Here is a 16797-nt window from a genome sequence, read left to right as displayed (position 1 = left end):
TATCCACAGAGACCTGGCAGGCCCGAAGGAGCTGGCATGATATTTTCAGAGCACTAAACGAGAAAAACATGCAGCCAAGAATACTATATCCAGCTAGGCTATCATTGAAAATAGAAGGAGAGATTAAAAGCTTCCAGGACAAACAAAAACTGAAAGAATTTGCCAACACCAAACCAGCTCTACAGGAAATATTGAAAGGGGTCCTCTAAGCAAAGAGAGAGCCTACAAGTGGTAGATCAAAAAGGAACAGAGACCATATACAGTAACAGTCACCTTACAGGCAATACAATGGCACTAAATTCATATCTCTCAATAGTTACCCTGAATGTTAATGGGCTAAATGTCCCTGTCAAAAGACACAGGGCATCAGAATGGATAAAAAAACAAAACCCATCTATATGTTGCCTCCAAGAAACTCATTTTAAGCCCGAAGACACCTCCAGATTTAAAGTGAGGGGGTGGAAAAGAATTTACCATGCTAATGGACATCAGAAGAAAGCAGGAGTGGCAATCCTTATATCAGATCAATTAGATTTTAAGCCAAAAACTATAATAAGAGATGAGGAAGGACACTATATCATACTCAAAGGGTCTGTCCACCAAGAAGATTTAACAATTTTAAATATCTATTCCCCCAACGTGGGAGCAGCCAACTATATAAACCAATTAATAACAAAATCAAAGAAACACATCAACAATAATACAATAATAGTACGGGACTTTAACACTCCCCTGACTGAAATGGACAGATCATCCAAGCAAAAGATCAGCAAGGAAATAAAGGCCTTAAACGACACACTGGACCAGATGGACATCACAGATATATTCAGAACATTTCATCCCAAAGCAACAGAATACACATTCTTCTCTAGTGCACATGGAACATTCTCCAGAATAGATCACATCCTCGGTTCTAAATCAGGACTCAATCGGTATCAAAAGATTGGGATCATTCCCTGCATATTTTCAGACCACAATGCTCTACAGCTAGAACTCAACCACAAAAGGAAGTTTGAAAAGAACCCAAATACATGGAGACTAAACAGCATCCTTCTAAAGAATGAATGGGTCAACCGGGAAATTAAAGAAGAATTGAAAAAAATCATGGAAACAAATGATAATGAAAATACAACGGTTCAAAATCTGTGGGACACAACAAAGGCAGTCCTGAGAGGAAAATACATAGCGGTACAAGCCTTTCTCAAGACATAAGAAAGGTCTCAGGTACACAACCTAACCCTACACCTAAAGGAGCTGGAGAAAGAACAAGAAAGAAACCCTAAGCCCAGCAGGAGAAGAGAAATCATAAAGATCAGAGCAGAAATCAATGAAATAGAAACCAAAAAGACAATAGAGCAAATCAACGAAACTAGGAGCTGGTTCTTTGAAAGAATTAATAAAATTGATAAACCCCTGGCCAGACTTATCAAAAAGAAAAGAGAAAGGACCCAAATAAATAAAATCATGAATGAAAGAGGAGAGATCACAACTAACACCAAAGAAATACAAACTATTATAAGAACATACTATGAGCATCTCTACGCCAACAAATTTGACAATCTGGAAGAAATGGATGCATTCCTAGAAACATATAAACTACCACAACTGAACCAGGAAGAAATAGAAAGCCTGAACAGACCCATAACCAGTAAGGAGATTGAAACAGTCATTAAAAATCTCCAAACAAACAAAAGCCCAGGGCCAGACGGCTTCCCGGGGGAATTCTACCAAACATTTAAAGAAGAACTAATTCCTATTCTCCTGAAACTGTTCCAAAAAATAGAAATGGAAGGAAAACTTCCAAACTCATTTTATGAGGCCAGCATCACCTTGATCCCCAAACCAGACAAGGACCCCAACAAAAAAGAGAGCTATAGACCAATATCCTTGATGAACACAGATGCGAAAATACTCAACAAAATACTAGCCAATAGGATTCAACAGTACATTAAAAGGATTATTCACCACGACCAAGTGGGATTTATTCCAGGGCTGCAAGGTTGGTTCAACATCCACAAATCAGTCAATGTGATACAACACATCAATAAAAGAAAGAACAAGAACCATATGATACTCTCAATAGATGCTGAAAAAGCATTTGACAAAGTACAGCATCCCTTCCTGATCAAAACTCTTCAAAGTGTAGGGATAGAGGGCACATACCTCAATATCATCAAAGCCATCTATGAAAAACCCACCGCAAATATCATTCTCAATGGAGAAAAACTGAAAGCTTTTCCGCTAAGGTCAGGAACACGGCAGGGATGTCCATTATCACCACTGCTATTCAACATCGTACTAGAGGTCCTAGCCTCAGCAATCAGACAACAAAAGGAAATTAAAGGCATCCAAATCGGCAAAGAAGAAGTCAAATTATCACTCTTTGCAGATGATATTATACTATATGTGGAAAACCCAAAAGACTCCACTCCAAAACTGTAGAACTTATACAGGAATTCAGTAAAGTGTCAGGATATAAAATCAATGCACAGAAATCAGTTGCATTTCTCTACACCAACAGCAAGACAGAAGAAAGAGAAATTAAGGAGTCCATCCCATTTACAATTGCACCCAAAACCACAAGATACCTAGGAATAAACCTAACCAAAGAGGCACAGAATCTATACTCAGAAAACTATACAGTACTCATGAAAGAAATTGAGGAAGACACAAAGAAATGGAAAAATGTTCCATGCTCCTGGATTGGAAGAATAAATATTGTGAAAATGTCTATGCTACCTAAAGCAATCTACACATTTAATGCAATTCCTATCAAAGTACCATCCATCTTTTTCAAAGAAATGGAACAAATAATTCTAAAATTTATATGGAACCAGAAAAGACCTCGAATAGCCAAAGGGATATTGAAAAAGAAAGCCAACGTTGGTGGCATCACAATTCCGGACTTCAAGCTCTATTACAAAGGTGTCATCATCAAGACAGCATGGTACTGACACAAAAACAGACACATAGATCAATGGAACAGAATAGAGAGCCCAGAAATAGACCCTCAACTCTACAGTCAACTAATCTTCGACAAAGCAGGAAAGAATGTCCAATGGAAAAAAGGCAGCCTCTTCAATAAATGGTGCTGGGAAAATTGGACAGCCACATGCAGAAAAATGAAATTGGACCATTTCCTTACACCACACACAAAAATAGACTCAAAATGGATGAAGGACCTCAATGTGCGAAAGGAATCCATCAAAATCCTTGAGGAGAACACAGGCAGCAACCTCTTCGACCTCAGCTGCAGCAACATCTTCCTAGGAACAACACCAAAGGCAAGGGAAGCAAGGGCAAAAATGAACTATTGGGATTTCATCAAGATCAAAAGCTTTTGCACAGCAAAGGAAACAGTTAACAAAATCAAAAGACAACTGACAGAATGGGAGAAGAGATTTGTAAACGACATATCAGATAAAGGACTAGTGTCCAGAATCTATAAAGAACTTAGCAAACTCAACACCCAAAGAACAAATAATCCAATCAAGAAATGGGCAGAGGACATGAACAGACATTTCTGCAAAGAAGACATCCAGATGGCCAACAGACACATGAAAAAGTGCTCCATATCACTTGGCATCAGGGAAATACAAATCAAAACCACAATGAGATATCACCTCACACCAGTTAGAATGGCTAAAATAAACAAGTCAGGAAATGACAGATGCTGGCGAGGATGCAGAGAAAGGGGAACCCTCCTACACTGTTGGTGGGAATGCAAGCTGGTGCAGCCATTCTGGAAAACAGCATGGAGGTTCCTCAAAATGTTGAAAATAGAACTGCCCTATGACCCAGCAATTGCACTATTGGGTATTTACCCTAAAGATACAAACGTAGTGATCCAAAGGGGCACGTGCACCCGAATGTTTATAGCAGCAATGTCCACAATAGCCAAACTATGGAAAGAACCTAGATGTCCATCAACAGATGAATGGATCAAGAAGATGTGGTATATATACACAATGGAATACTATGCAGCCATCAAAAGAAATGAAATCTTGCCATTTGCGACAACATGGATGGAACTAGAGCGTATCATGCTTAGTGAAATAAGTCAAGCAGAGAAAGACAACTATCATATGATCTCCCTGATATGAGGAAGTGGTGATGCAACATGGGGGCTTAAGTGGGTAGGAGAAGAATCAATGAAACAAGATGGGATTGGGAGGGAGACAAAACATAAGTGACTCTTAATCTCACAAAACAAACTGAGGGTTGCTGGGGGGAGGGGGTTTGGGAGAAAGGGGTGGGATTATGGACATTGGGGAGGGTATGTGCTTTGGTGAGTGCTGTGAAGTGTGTAAACCTGGTGATTCACAGACCTGTACCCCTGGGGATAAAAATATATGTTTATAAAAAATTAAAAAAAAAAAGTAGGTAAAAGTAGGTAAAAACAAAACAAAAAAAAAGTAATCTGATAAAAATAAAGTAGGAGAAATATGTGATCATCTGAACAGATATAGAGAAGTCATTAGACAAATGAATTAATGATAAAACCTCTCAGCAAACTTCTTCAATCTAATAAAAGTGCCTACAAAAAACCCCTCAAGATAAGATAAGAAAACAAAGTCCACTTATATTTAACACTGTCTTAATGTCCTTGCCATTACAACAAAGCACGATAAAGGATGCAAATCCAAAAAGAAAATTAAAGCCTACTGCATTTGCAAATTAAGTGATTGCTTATGAAAAAAATCTTAGCAAATTTACAAAAAGAGCTTTTAGAACTAAGTAGTGAATTTATTAAGGTAATATGATACTAGGTTAATATACAAAAACCAATGATATATCTATATACTATCTGTAAAAAATCTGAAAATGAAATTTTTAAGAAGTTCAATTTCTTTTTTTTTAATTTTCTTTTTTATTTTTTATAAACATATAATATATTTTTATCCCCAGGGGTAAGAAGTTCAATTTCTGTAGCATGAACAGACACAAAAATATTTTGGAGTAAATTTAACAAAAGGCTAATAAGAGCTCTACACTGGAGACTTCTACAAGGAATTAAAAAAGATCTAAGTAAATGAAGAGATAGACTATGTTCATTGATCAGAAGACTCAATATCATTGTCAATTTTCTCCAAATTGTTTTATAGTTTTAACACGATCCCAATCCCAACACACTTTTTAGTAGAAATTGATAAGCTGATTCTAAACTTTAAGTAAAAATGCAAAGGATCTAGAATATGCAAGACAATCCTGAAAAACAATGACAAAGATGACTCAAACTACTTGTCTTCAAGATATACTATGAAGCTACCATGATCAGACAGTATGTTACTGGCATAAGAACTAAAAAATGGATCAATGGGACAGAACAGAGCCCAGTTCCACATTTATAGTCCATCAATTTTTGACAAAGCCACCAATATAATCTAAATGGGAGAGTTTTTATGGGAAAAATGGGGAAGTTTTTAAAAAAGTAATGTTGAAACAAAAAAATGGGGACATTTTTAAAGAAGTAATGTTGAAACAATTAGATGCCTACCTATAAGGGAAAAAAGAAACTTTGACTTACTTCACACTACATATAAAAATTAATTCAAGATGGATCACAAGCCTGAACAGGCAAGCTAAATATAAAAACCTAAAACGAGAACTAGAAGAAAACACAGGAGAGTATCTTCTTGTCTTGGGAGTAAGCCCAGGTTTAATAGAGACAATACAAAAGCAGTAACTATTAAAGCAAAAAACTGCTAAATTAGACTTCATCAAAATAAAAACTTCAGCTTAAAGTTAATCTTAATATAATAATACTCAAGCCACAGACTGGGTTTTCGTATTTGTAAAATACAGATCTAGCAAAGGACTGGTATCCAGGATTTATAACAGTCCAATAAAAAATAGGCAAAACATTTTAACAAACACTTCACGAAGGAGTATACACAGAAAGCATAAGCACATGATAAAGTGCTCATCATCATTAGTCATCAGGAAAATGCAAATTAAAGCCACAATGAGAAACCATTACACACCTACTAGAATGGCTAAAATTAAAAAGACTGACACCACCATGTTGGTGAGGATGTGGAAAAACCAAATACTCATACATCACAGGTCAGAGTACAAATGATACAACTACTTTGGAAAAATGTCTGGCAGTTTCTTAAAAAATTAAACATAGATGTAGCAATTCTACTTCTGGCTTACCCAACAAAAATAAATGCAGTATTCACACTAAGACTTGTATGAGTATGTTCACTGAAGTTTTATCACAATAACTGCAAACTGGAAATAGCCCAGGTGTCCACTGATAGAATGGATAAGCTGTGGTCATGCATACAATGGAATACTGCTCAGCGCAACCACTGAAATACCCAACAACACTGATGAATCTCCAAATATTAAGCTCAATGAAGAAACCTTATACAAAACAGTATATGGCTGTATGGAAGGGGGAAAAAGGGGAATAATGGTTGCCTTTGGGAGATACAGTTGAGAATTTACTGGGAAGGGGCATGAGGAAGATTTTTGGGATGACGGTTATGTTCTATATCATGACAGCGTTTTGATGCACAGGTATATATGTTTATTAGAACTCATCAAATGATACACTTAAGATCTTTGCACTTCATTGTATGTAAATGTACTTCAAAAGAAAACACAGTGGACTATATATGGAAAGAAATGTACTGAAGCCTGCAACATTTTGAAATACATTAAAAATAAAAGAGGGATCCATGGATGGGTAGAAAAAGGGATAGTTGGATAAGTATGTGATAAAGGAAGTACTGCAGAATCCAGGTGAAAAGCATGTAGTGCTCACTGAAAAATTCTGTATGTTGGAAGAAATACAGCAGCTAATATGACTGAGATCATATTTTAGGTTGGACTGCCAAAGTTAAGGATCCTGGTCACCATCCATGAAAATCTGGTTGATCAAGGGAGGAAGCAAAAGAGGTCAGTATATAAAGTGAGGGGTGAGGAATATATTAAAGCCAAAGACCAGAAATGCATGAAGTCTGAAGTGTGCCAGAAAATAAAGCCCAGGGCAGCAAGGAAGAAAATAATCACTTTCAAGCCCTCTGAGGTTGCTTTTGCTTTCTTCCTAACTTCTGCAAATCTACGAAACTGTCTTGTAGGCCTGGTACCCAGCATTATCTAGCACACCAGCTTTTCCAAGACACATAAGGACACAGCTGGAGGATTTAAAGTCATTGATGAGGGGCAAAAAGAGGAAGAAACGGAAATGAATTAAAAATTCCACTGGGAGAAGGTATGACTCACCCACTTCTTGATGGGTAACCACCCTTTGAAATTGCATCTTTTAAAAACAGCCAAAAAGCATTAAAGATTGAATGTAAAACTGCTACTGGGCAGGACTGATTAAAAAGGAATAAAACTATTTTAAAAGGTTATTCTGAGTTATTTGGCAATATTTGCATTCCAGTGAATGGGTGACTCAGATCCTACTGCCAGTCCTTTTCATCTCCAAGCTATGATTTTTAGAGGACAACAGTCACCAGAAGTTGTTGCTCTCTGGAGACAACTGGAGTTTTAGTCTAGCTGATAGAAATGAGTGATTATCACTTTGCTTGATTTAATGCACCTTGACAGAAACCACACCTGCTTTGTCCTTGAACTCTTTTACTCAGTTTTCCAATTTTTCTATTTGCAAGGATAGATCATACTTTTTGCTACTAACTTGCTGTAAATAGAAACCAGGTTCACTCTGGGGGGGCTTTTCCTTACCTTAACTTTTGATCTTTTAAGTAAAAGCAAAATTTTGATCAGGCTTAAACATGGCTTAAACTTTGATCAGGTTAGACACTGAATAACAAAGGAGGGTAACATGAGGTAACTGCAATTTGAATGAAGACTTTTAACCTTAAACATTATTACGGACTCATCTGTCACGATGTAATTTTTAACTTAATTTGAAATTAAGCTTTTAAATTAAAACCTCTGCTGTGCTAACTAAAATCAGTATTGCATATTTGTACTCAGCAATAATAAACTAACAGCAACGAACATTAAAATAAACATGAAGCTCATTACTTAACGTCTGGGAAAGTTCAGCCACACTGGGTAACCCAGCCAGTCTTCACAAATACCCTTAGTGCAAGAGAACATAGAAAACAGAGAGGTAAAGAGCTCATCCAAAAATTTTTGAAGAAAACACATTATGTTCAAAACACATCATCTCTGGGCTGCTCTTTATTTCACAAAATGTTAACATTTGAGAATCGTCTTCTAGGTCTCTAGTTCTATAGCACAATCCAGACTGCTATTTCTTTAAACTATATAACATTTTCTGAAAAACTAAATGCCATCTTTAAGTATGGTAGCAAAAATGTAGTAGTAGCAAAAAATTTACCTCAAACAAAATAAGATACCACAAATCAGCTTTTTCCAGATTATCTCATAAAAGTATAGAGACCAAGAGAAAGAACAAAACATGTCAAATGTAGGTTGCCATGATTCGGTGTAACATTCATGGATGGTTTTATGGCTCCCAGATTGTACTTTTATTACTTCCCAAGAGCTGTTCATGAGATTTGTTGCAATGAAGACTCAAATCATATATAAATTTTCATCTGGAAGTAAAGTGTTTGTTGCCCTCTTGAGGCAAATTCAAGAACAGAAATAAAACAACGCTGGCTTGGCCTAGTCCATTATAGAAAGAGGCTTCCTTCTCCAAAGGGCTTTTTCTACAAACCTATCATGCTCTGAAACTGGAGAGTTTTAATATAAACTCTATTTTCACAGACAACTTATAAAAGGCACTAGAATATTTCTGCAAAAATAAAGCTAAAACTTCATACTAAGAATAAAGCAAAATTTTAAAGTTTCAACTGATAAAAATGTCAAACTAGCTGCATCCTAAAAATTAATTATACAGATCTTCAGTCAACTTAGCTTATATGGCCCAGGGGACTCCAACTATACACTGCGAAAAGTTTTGTGACAAACTTTTATGAAGGTTGGGAGGGTGGGGCAAGTCCAAGACGGTCTACTCCGTTATACTTAGCAAATAAGGTCTTCAACACGAGAAGGGCTGCACTGAGAAAAGAGTGTGTAATATCTAAGTGTGGGTAGAAAAATTCAATGGTCTTGACAGATTATCCTGTTACAGAATTCTCAGATTTAAATGAATTTTAGTAATTCTGAAGTACAGTTGCCATTTCAATGTCATGGGGCTTTGAACAAATTAATGTTGTTTCCTCTTAAATTACATTTTATTTTAAGCTATCACCTGATTTTCAGCATTAAGAAGAATGGGTTGGACTACATTATTCCTCTAAAGTTTCAAAGATTTCAGTGTTTTACTAAGCATGACTTATATTCATGAATGATCAAGATTTCAAATAAGCAGTAAAAATATGGTCATCATCTCATCTTCCTACTAAAGGTCCTACAGGAGGAAGAGATCACACTAGCCAGCTGTTATTAAAAGTCTAGATTCATGGACATAGAATTAACCCATCACATTCTCTAGAACCAATCAAACAAAGTAGGTTCCTCACACACTCTCCCAGTTGCTGAACTCTATACAGATGTCTCAAGATACCCTTGATAGCTAAGGGGACAGGGAAAGTAGAAAGAAGACAAAAAGTGTCCCTAATCTAAGAGGTTGCCCTACCTGTTGTTAGCTGTCAGTATTTCACCTACAGACTGATCATTCATTCAAAATGTATTCACACATATATTTATGGCTACTATGTGCCAAGAACCATTTTATTTATAATACCTTAGGTTCATTCGAACTTTGGCTGCACTTACGACTCTACAAAAAATTCTCTAAGAGGGGCACTATTTGAACAACTTTGTCCTTACCTATGTGACCCTCCCTCCACAATATAAAAGAGAAGCCAGAAAAAAGCCTGAACACAGGAAGAGGAGTATTAAAAAAAACTCCAGAGATCCTATTTCTTCCAATATTTTGAAGTTCTAATGATGTACACACATGTGTGCTCATATACACATAGACACACAAACTTTCATACATTTTTTGTATCTAGCACAGTTTCTTGCATTAGAGCAAAGCTCAGGCTCTGAAAGCAAAGCTGACTGGTTTCACAGCCTCACTTGGCCACCAACTACCTGTGTAATTTTGACAAGTTGCTTAATCTCTGTACCTTAGTTTCCTTATCTGTAAAACAGGGGTAGTTTACATACTTAACTCAGGATGCCTGGGTGGCTCAGTTGGTTAAGTGCCTGCCTTTAACTCACGTCATGATCCATGGGTCCTGGCATCTGGCTCCCTGAGCAGGGAGCCTGCTTCTCTCACTCCCTCTGCCCCACCCCCTGCTTGTGCTCTCTCGTGCTCTCTCTCTCTCAAATAGGTAAATAAAATCTTTAAAAACAAATAAATACTTAATTCAAAGGTTTACTGTAAGTTTTAAAAAAATGAATACTTACCACAATGCCCAGCACATGATATACAAACATGAATGTCCTCCTTTATCCCCATCTGCCATGTCTCTTCCTCCTCAGCTCTAATGCCCGTAATAACCATCATCACTCTACTATCTCTTCCATGCATTTACATTTTCTAAGCATTTACACATATGTCCCTGCATTTACATTTATGTGCAGGTACACAAAACTGACGGGATCCATACTGTAAGAACTGGCTCTAAAAATTGCTTTTTCACATAGTATATATACCTCAGAGACTGATAACTTTATCATATTAGGTGATCTTATCTGTCTGCATGGCTACAAAGGCCATGTATAGGTTGATAACCCCCAATTTTGCACTGCCAGCCCAGATGTCTCTTGTACAATCTACCCAAATCTCCACTTGAATGTGCCTTAGATATTTCAAATTTAACATATCCAAAGTAAAATTATTGGTTTTCTCCTATATACCTGCTCTTCTGTCTTTTTCATCTCAGCATATGGCCCCACCCATTAACCATTTCCTATAACCAAAAGTTGGGTATCGTGCTTGATTCTTTCCTCTTTCTTACCCCCAACCCAACCCAAAGTCCTGTCATTTGCAGCAATAAAACAGAGTTCTAATCCATCCTCTCTTCTCCATCATCACTGCCACCACCCTCAAGTGAGCTATGATGGACATAATAGTCTTCTATCTGGCTTCTCACTTTTACTCTTGTAATCCTCCAACCCATTACCCAGACAACAGACAGAATGACCTCATCAACCTGAATGTGTCACTCTCCTGCTTAAAACCATCTACTTTCTACTGCATTTCAAATAAAATTTTGGCTCCTCAAAAGCATTATATTTTCTGGCCCATACGTATTTAACTTTGCAAGCTCACCTCATAATTATTCTCTCCTTTGTTTACTGGAGTCTAGTCACAGTGGCCTCCTCTCTGTTCCTAGAAGACCCCAAGATCTTCCCCATTTCAGTGATTTTTGTCTTGTTTTTTCTGCTCTTGGCCTAATTATTCCTTATACATTGGGTCTCAGCTTAAATACTACCATGTTGTCCAGAGAATAATCTTGTTCTTTATCATAGTAGTCTATTTCTACTATAGTATTCCTGTTTATTTGTTGAACTAGTAGAAATAAGCACCTCAAGAGTGAGGACAACATCCTTATTCCTAGTGCTGAACACAGCACACAACACCTAGTGGGCCCTCCATAAACACTGAGTAAATAAGAGGGAATAGCATACAGTAATTAACTAGGTTTTCCTGAAACTTCTGAAAACAAAACCTACTTTCAAACCTACTTTTTAAATAACTATATATAAAACTTCTTCTTCCTGCTTAAAAACTGAGATATGAGATATCAAAAGAATGTGTAATTCTCTTTTGCTTTATCAACTACAATGAATAAGTCATCTCATTCATGAATAGAAATTATTTAGTAGTTAATAATAAATTATTAAATAATAATCACTTGTTTCATTGATTTCATGGCAGCCAGATGTTTTACATAAAGTGTACCCTCAGTGCTCTTTTTGAGTGGTTTAAAGACTCAACTAGTTTAGTTTTAGTTTAGTGGTTTAGACCAGCCTATGGTTGAAAAACCTTCAGTGATTTTATGAATCGTTCTTTCTCAGAGGATACTAATGTCAGTGAACCATATGCACTTATTTAAAAAAATAATTTTTTCAATGAAAACAGTCCTTTACCACAAACAGACATAACTATGAGAACTAGGAATGCGTAAGGTGATGGATGCTAATTAAGCTGACTGTGGTGGCCATCTCACAATATATGTAAGTCTTTATTCTGTACACCATAAATTTTACAATGCTGTACATCAATTATATCTCAATAAACTAGAAAAATGTATTTTAATTATAACCCATCAAAAATATGCAAATAAAATGAACAAAATCTACCACCGCCCCCGCCCCCCTGCCCCACCAAAAAAGAACTAGGAACATAGATGTAGAGCAGAAGGAATTCTCAAAGGCTGCGGCTAGGAGGATAAGCTGATAACCATTCTGAAGAATATGGTAAAATAAGGATTTCTTACTTGACTGCCTCGTAAATATTGTTGGAGGTATGTCCTGATAAGGCATCATGTAAATTTCGAATAAAATAATCTCTGTATTCTTCTGGAAGGGCCATAAATGTTCCACCCATCACAATAAACTCCACTTTATCCACACTGTGACCAAGTTGTTTTAACTGAAATACATATAAATTCATCAGCATTAGACATAGTCAACTACCCTAAGGAGGCACTGCGAATTTCTAATTTTATTTTGGAGCATTTTCATCAGTATAGTTTAAAAATGAAAAGCAATTGAACATATTTAGCAAATTCTGTGGATTAAAAAAATAGACTCCAGAGTCTGAAAGGAAAAAAAATTCTAGCTCATGGAGGGAAAGGGAGAATTATAAAGAATCAGAAAGAAGCATAACATCAATACATATGTGGGAATTTAAAAACATGGAGAATATAAACTAGAAAGCAGGAAAGGCAAATATAATAATACAATACAATATGCAATATAATAAATATTTATTTCAGAACTTGCGGTAAGCTTTGGGGACAAAAAAGATGACTATATGCAACATAATCAAGACTTGATGCCAATGGAAGAAAAAGAACACTACATTACAAAGAAAAATTAAGAAGGCAATTTTAAATCAAAACTTAGAAGTTTTAAATCAGTTGTGAAGATTAGGAGCACAGGTAGCACTGCTCTCTGGAGGAAAAAAGGAAAATAAAAGTCTGATAAAATATGAAATAGTATCTCTCTCTAGGGGAGAGAATAAAACAGATTTTTCATTTTGTCAGCCATAACAAGCCAAGATTCTAAATTTTAAAAAACGGGTATTTAAATTTCTTAGGTTCCTCAAAAAATTAAAAATAGAAAATCAGTATGAGCAATCCCACTACTAGGTAGGTACCCAAAGAAAAACAAAAACACAAATTCGGAAAGATATATGCACTCCTCTATTTACTACAGCATTTTTACAATAGCCAAGATGAAAGCAATCCAAGTGTCCACTGATAGACAAAGGGATGAAGATGTGGTATATATATATACAATGGAATATAAATCAGCCATAAAAAAGAATGAGCTCTTGTCATTTACAAAAACATGGAGGGAACTAGAGGGTATTGTGCTAAGTCAGATAGAGGAAAAACAAATGCCATATGATTTCATTTATATGTGAAATCTGAAAAACAAAAACGGATAAACAAAAAGCAGAAAGAGCCATAAATGCAGAGAACACACTAACAGTTGCCAGAGAGTAAGTGGTGAAGGGATGGAAAAAATGGCTGAAAGGCAGTAGGAGATAACCGGCTTCCAGTTACAGAATGAATGAGTCACGGGGATAAAAAGTACAGCATAGAAAATATAGTCAATGATATTGTAACAGCACTATAGGGTGAGCATAACAAATAGACATGTTGAACCACTAGGCTGGATGCCTGAAACTAATGTAATATTGTGTGCCAACTACACTTCAATTAAAAAAAATTTCTTGCCATATTTTAGGCTTGAGAAAAACTGGGTCAAGGGGACTACCAAATTATGAACTCAAATTAATGCACTGTGTAAAGGATGTCTACACTTAATATGGACAAAAAGGCACCTTTTAAAATGTTTGTTTCTCAGAATGGCAGATAACAATTTATGCATATGTATATCTTTATGTATGTTAATATTCATATATACATACACATGCACACACAAATATGTATTTGATAAAATGTGTATGTAAGTGTGTATACACACACACACACACACATAAAGCAAGCTTTCTATCTGGGAATACACAACAAAATCATTCTGGTAGCTTTTTCAAAATATCTTGCCAGAACCGTAAACGTATAAATTGAACTCTAAAGGTGAAATGCTGGCATATGTTTTGGAAAAGATACTCAGGTGATTCAAGTGCATTTACAGTTAAGAAAAGAATCATTGCTTACAGTAGTTTCTTTTCCTTTTTTTTTTAATTTTATTTTTTTCCAGTGTTCCAAAATTCATTGTTTATGTTCTACAGTAGTTTCCAAATCTTTTAAAACCCATTCCCTTTCCAGTAAACATAAAAATTTCATATGCTATTGAAACATTTTAAATGAATTAAATGCCACAGTTAAAAAAGAAACTGAAGCAACGGTCAGCTTAGAAGATGCTTTTCTAAACTATGTAGGTTCTACCCAGGCAGGGGTCCTTTCCTACAGCTGACAATCGTGATGAACATGTGCTTGGGTGACAGTGAAGTGAAAAATCTGAACTGGCTGGCATTCACTAATACTAGTTAAACAAACACAGAAATGACTTAAGGACATGAATGTATTACTTTCCATTGGAGGTTTCGTAGTTGCCCTATCAGATATCACTGTAAAAATTAATGGTCACACTTTTTTAAGTTGGATAAGTTCAAAATAGAATTATAAAAGAGAAAAACTATATTAACATTTGGATTTCCCAAACAGAGCAAGGCTGTTGACATAGGACTTGTTTTTAATTGGTTATATTGAAGTATAATTTTCATAAAATAAAATCAATTATTTTTTAAGTGTACAACCAGATGAGTTTGGTTACGTGTTTAGAGAACTTGTTTAGGGTTGTGTAATTACCACCACAGTCAATTTCACAACTCTCAGAAGTTCCTCATACCCTTTTGCAGTCAATTCTCTATTCCCACCCTGGCCAACCAGGCATGGTACTTTTTATGTGGCATATGGAAGCAAATATTCAATCCATCCACCTACTATCTAAGGACTTCCACATATCTACATCTGTAAATTTCGTCTGGTAAATGAGTGTGTACAATTTGAAAGAAACTTAGAGAATATAAAACCTTAAAGCAATAATAGAGTCACGAAAGGAAGTAGCGTTTCTGACCTTGCTGGGTATTGCAAACGAGTCTCCCTCCTTCAGATGGATATTTAAACTTACAAGGGGAAAGACACTCTTTTAGTTATTTCAGGTTCAACTCAAATCAAACAATAATACCTTCAGTGTACAAAAACTGAATTTAAAAATGCTTTTTAAAAACTTACCTGTTCTATTCGGTGTCTTGTCTGTAGATAAGGGTCATATCTAGCGCGGATAGCTCGCATGGAGGTTGGCTAAGAAAAAAAGAGAAAAATCTCCTGCTGGGCCCACATTCAATAAAAATAATAAGTAGTTTCAAAAGGACTGTATTAAAAATAAACTTCTTTTGTGCTCCTTCCTTTTTCAGTCTTGTTAGGGATCAAACTAATGTTCTGAATAGCATCTGGCTAGCTCCTACCCAACTGTCTTAAGTATCTGACCAGCAGGGCATCTCCTTGAATCATATTTATCTTTGTGTAAACACTTATGAAACCTCCAGGGTCACTTTCTGCTAGAGCAGAAAGGGGTGGCTAGGGGACAGAAATGAGAGGGAGCTTTTTTACTGAATAATTCCTTTTGTATTTTTAACAATTTGAACAATGGAAAACAAGTATAAAGTGAAATCCCATATATAAGAAAACGTCCAGTGGTTTGCTGGCTGCTGACCTCTTCTGCAGAGGCTCACTGCTTCAAAAGCCTGCTTGCTGTTCTCCTGCTTGCACCCTGTCCTTACTCTAATCCTTACCCACACAGCATCAAATGATCTTTTTAAAACCCTACACTGGAACAGACCATCCCTCTGCCTTCAACCATAATGGCTTCTCATGACACCTGTAATAAAATCCAAACTCTCCGAGCAGCTTACAAACTCCCTCTGTCATCTGTCTTTCCAATCTCATTCTTCCCCTTACCCATAAGTCCTGGTATACCTGGTATACCCCACTGTCATTCCTGCTACAGCTCCTTGTTCTAGATATCCTCCCCGCTGGGAACGTTCTCTCCTGATATTCCTGCATGGCTCCTTCATGTCATTCAGGAATTCAGTCCAAATATCATCTCCTAGACAGTCACTTGCCAGCCACCAAGGCTAAAGTACCTACTCAGCTTCTACAAATCTAACTCTATTTTACTTCTTGGCTTAGCATTTACTAGTACCTGATATTTTCTTCTTTCTTCTCTATCTCCATTAGAACGTAAATTCTGTAAGATCACGGACCTTGTCCATTTTTCACTGCTGTAGAGGCAGTATAATGTGGTGGTAAGGAACAAAGAATTCAAAACCTGGCTCTGTCACACTTAGCAGTGTGTCTCTGGGCCTGATGTTTAGGACTTCTAAGCCTATTTCCTTATTCATAAAACCAGGATAATAACAGTATCTACCTTTAAGATGCTGCTATATGGTTTAAAGTTGTAAAGCACTTGGAATAGTTGACATATATAACAAATGCTTATATAAGTATTTTTCTAGTGACCAGAGCAGTATATGTAGATAGTCAGCAAATATTTGATGAATGAACAACTTCTATCTTCAGGAGAAAAATATAAAATTAAAAAATTTAAGAAAGCCAGTACTTCTAC

At 36.2% G+C, this 16797-nt stretch overlaps 1 protein-coding gene across 3 annotated transcripts in view; it reads right to left on the bottom strand.

Moving 5' to 3' along the window:
* The window catches only part of ELP3 (elongator acetyltransferase complex subunit 3), a 101458-nt gene that overhangs the window by 64432 nt on the left and 20229 nt on the right, over positions 1-16797 (bottom strand). For all 3 annotated transcript variants that reach the window (XM_004775132.3, XM_045078372.1, XM_045078371.1), the window contains 2 exons: positions 15405-15473; positions 12411-12565 (listed from right to left, as the gene is read on the bottom strand). In XM_004775132.3, coding sequence (XP_004775189.1) covers positions 12411-12565; positions 15405-15473 — 224 coding nt within the window. The remainder of the gene's footprint in view (positions 1-12410; positions 12566-15404; positions 15474-16797) is intronic.

This window comes from Mustela putorius, unplaced genomic scaffold (genome assembly GCF_011764305.1).
Source record: "Mustela putorius furo isolate JIRA1106 unplaced genomic scaffold, ASM1176430v1.1 tig00000242_pilon_pilon_pilon, whole genome shotgun sequence".
NCBI lineage: Eukaryota > Metazoa > Chordata > Mammalia > Carnivora > Mustelidae > Mustela > Mustela putorius.
This window is presented reverse-complemented; position numbering and strand designations above follow the sequence as displayed.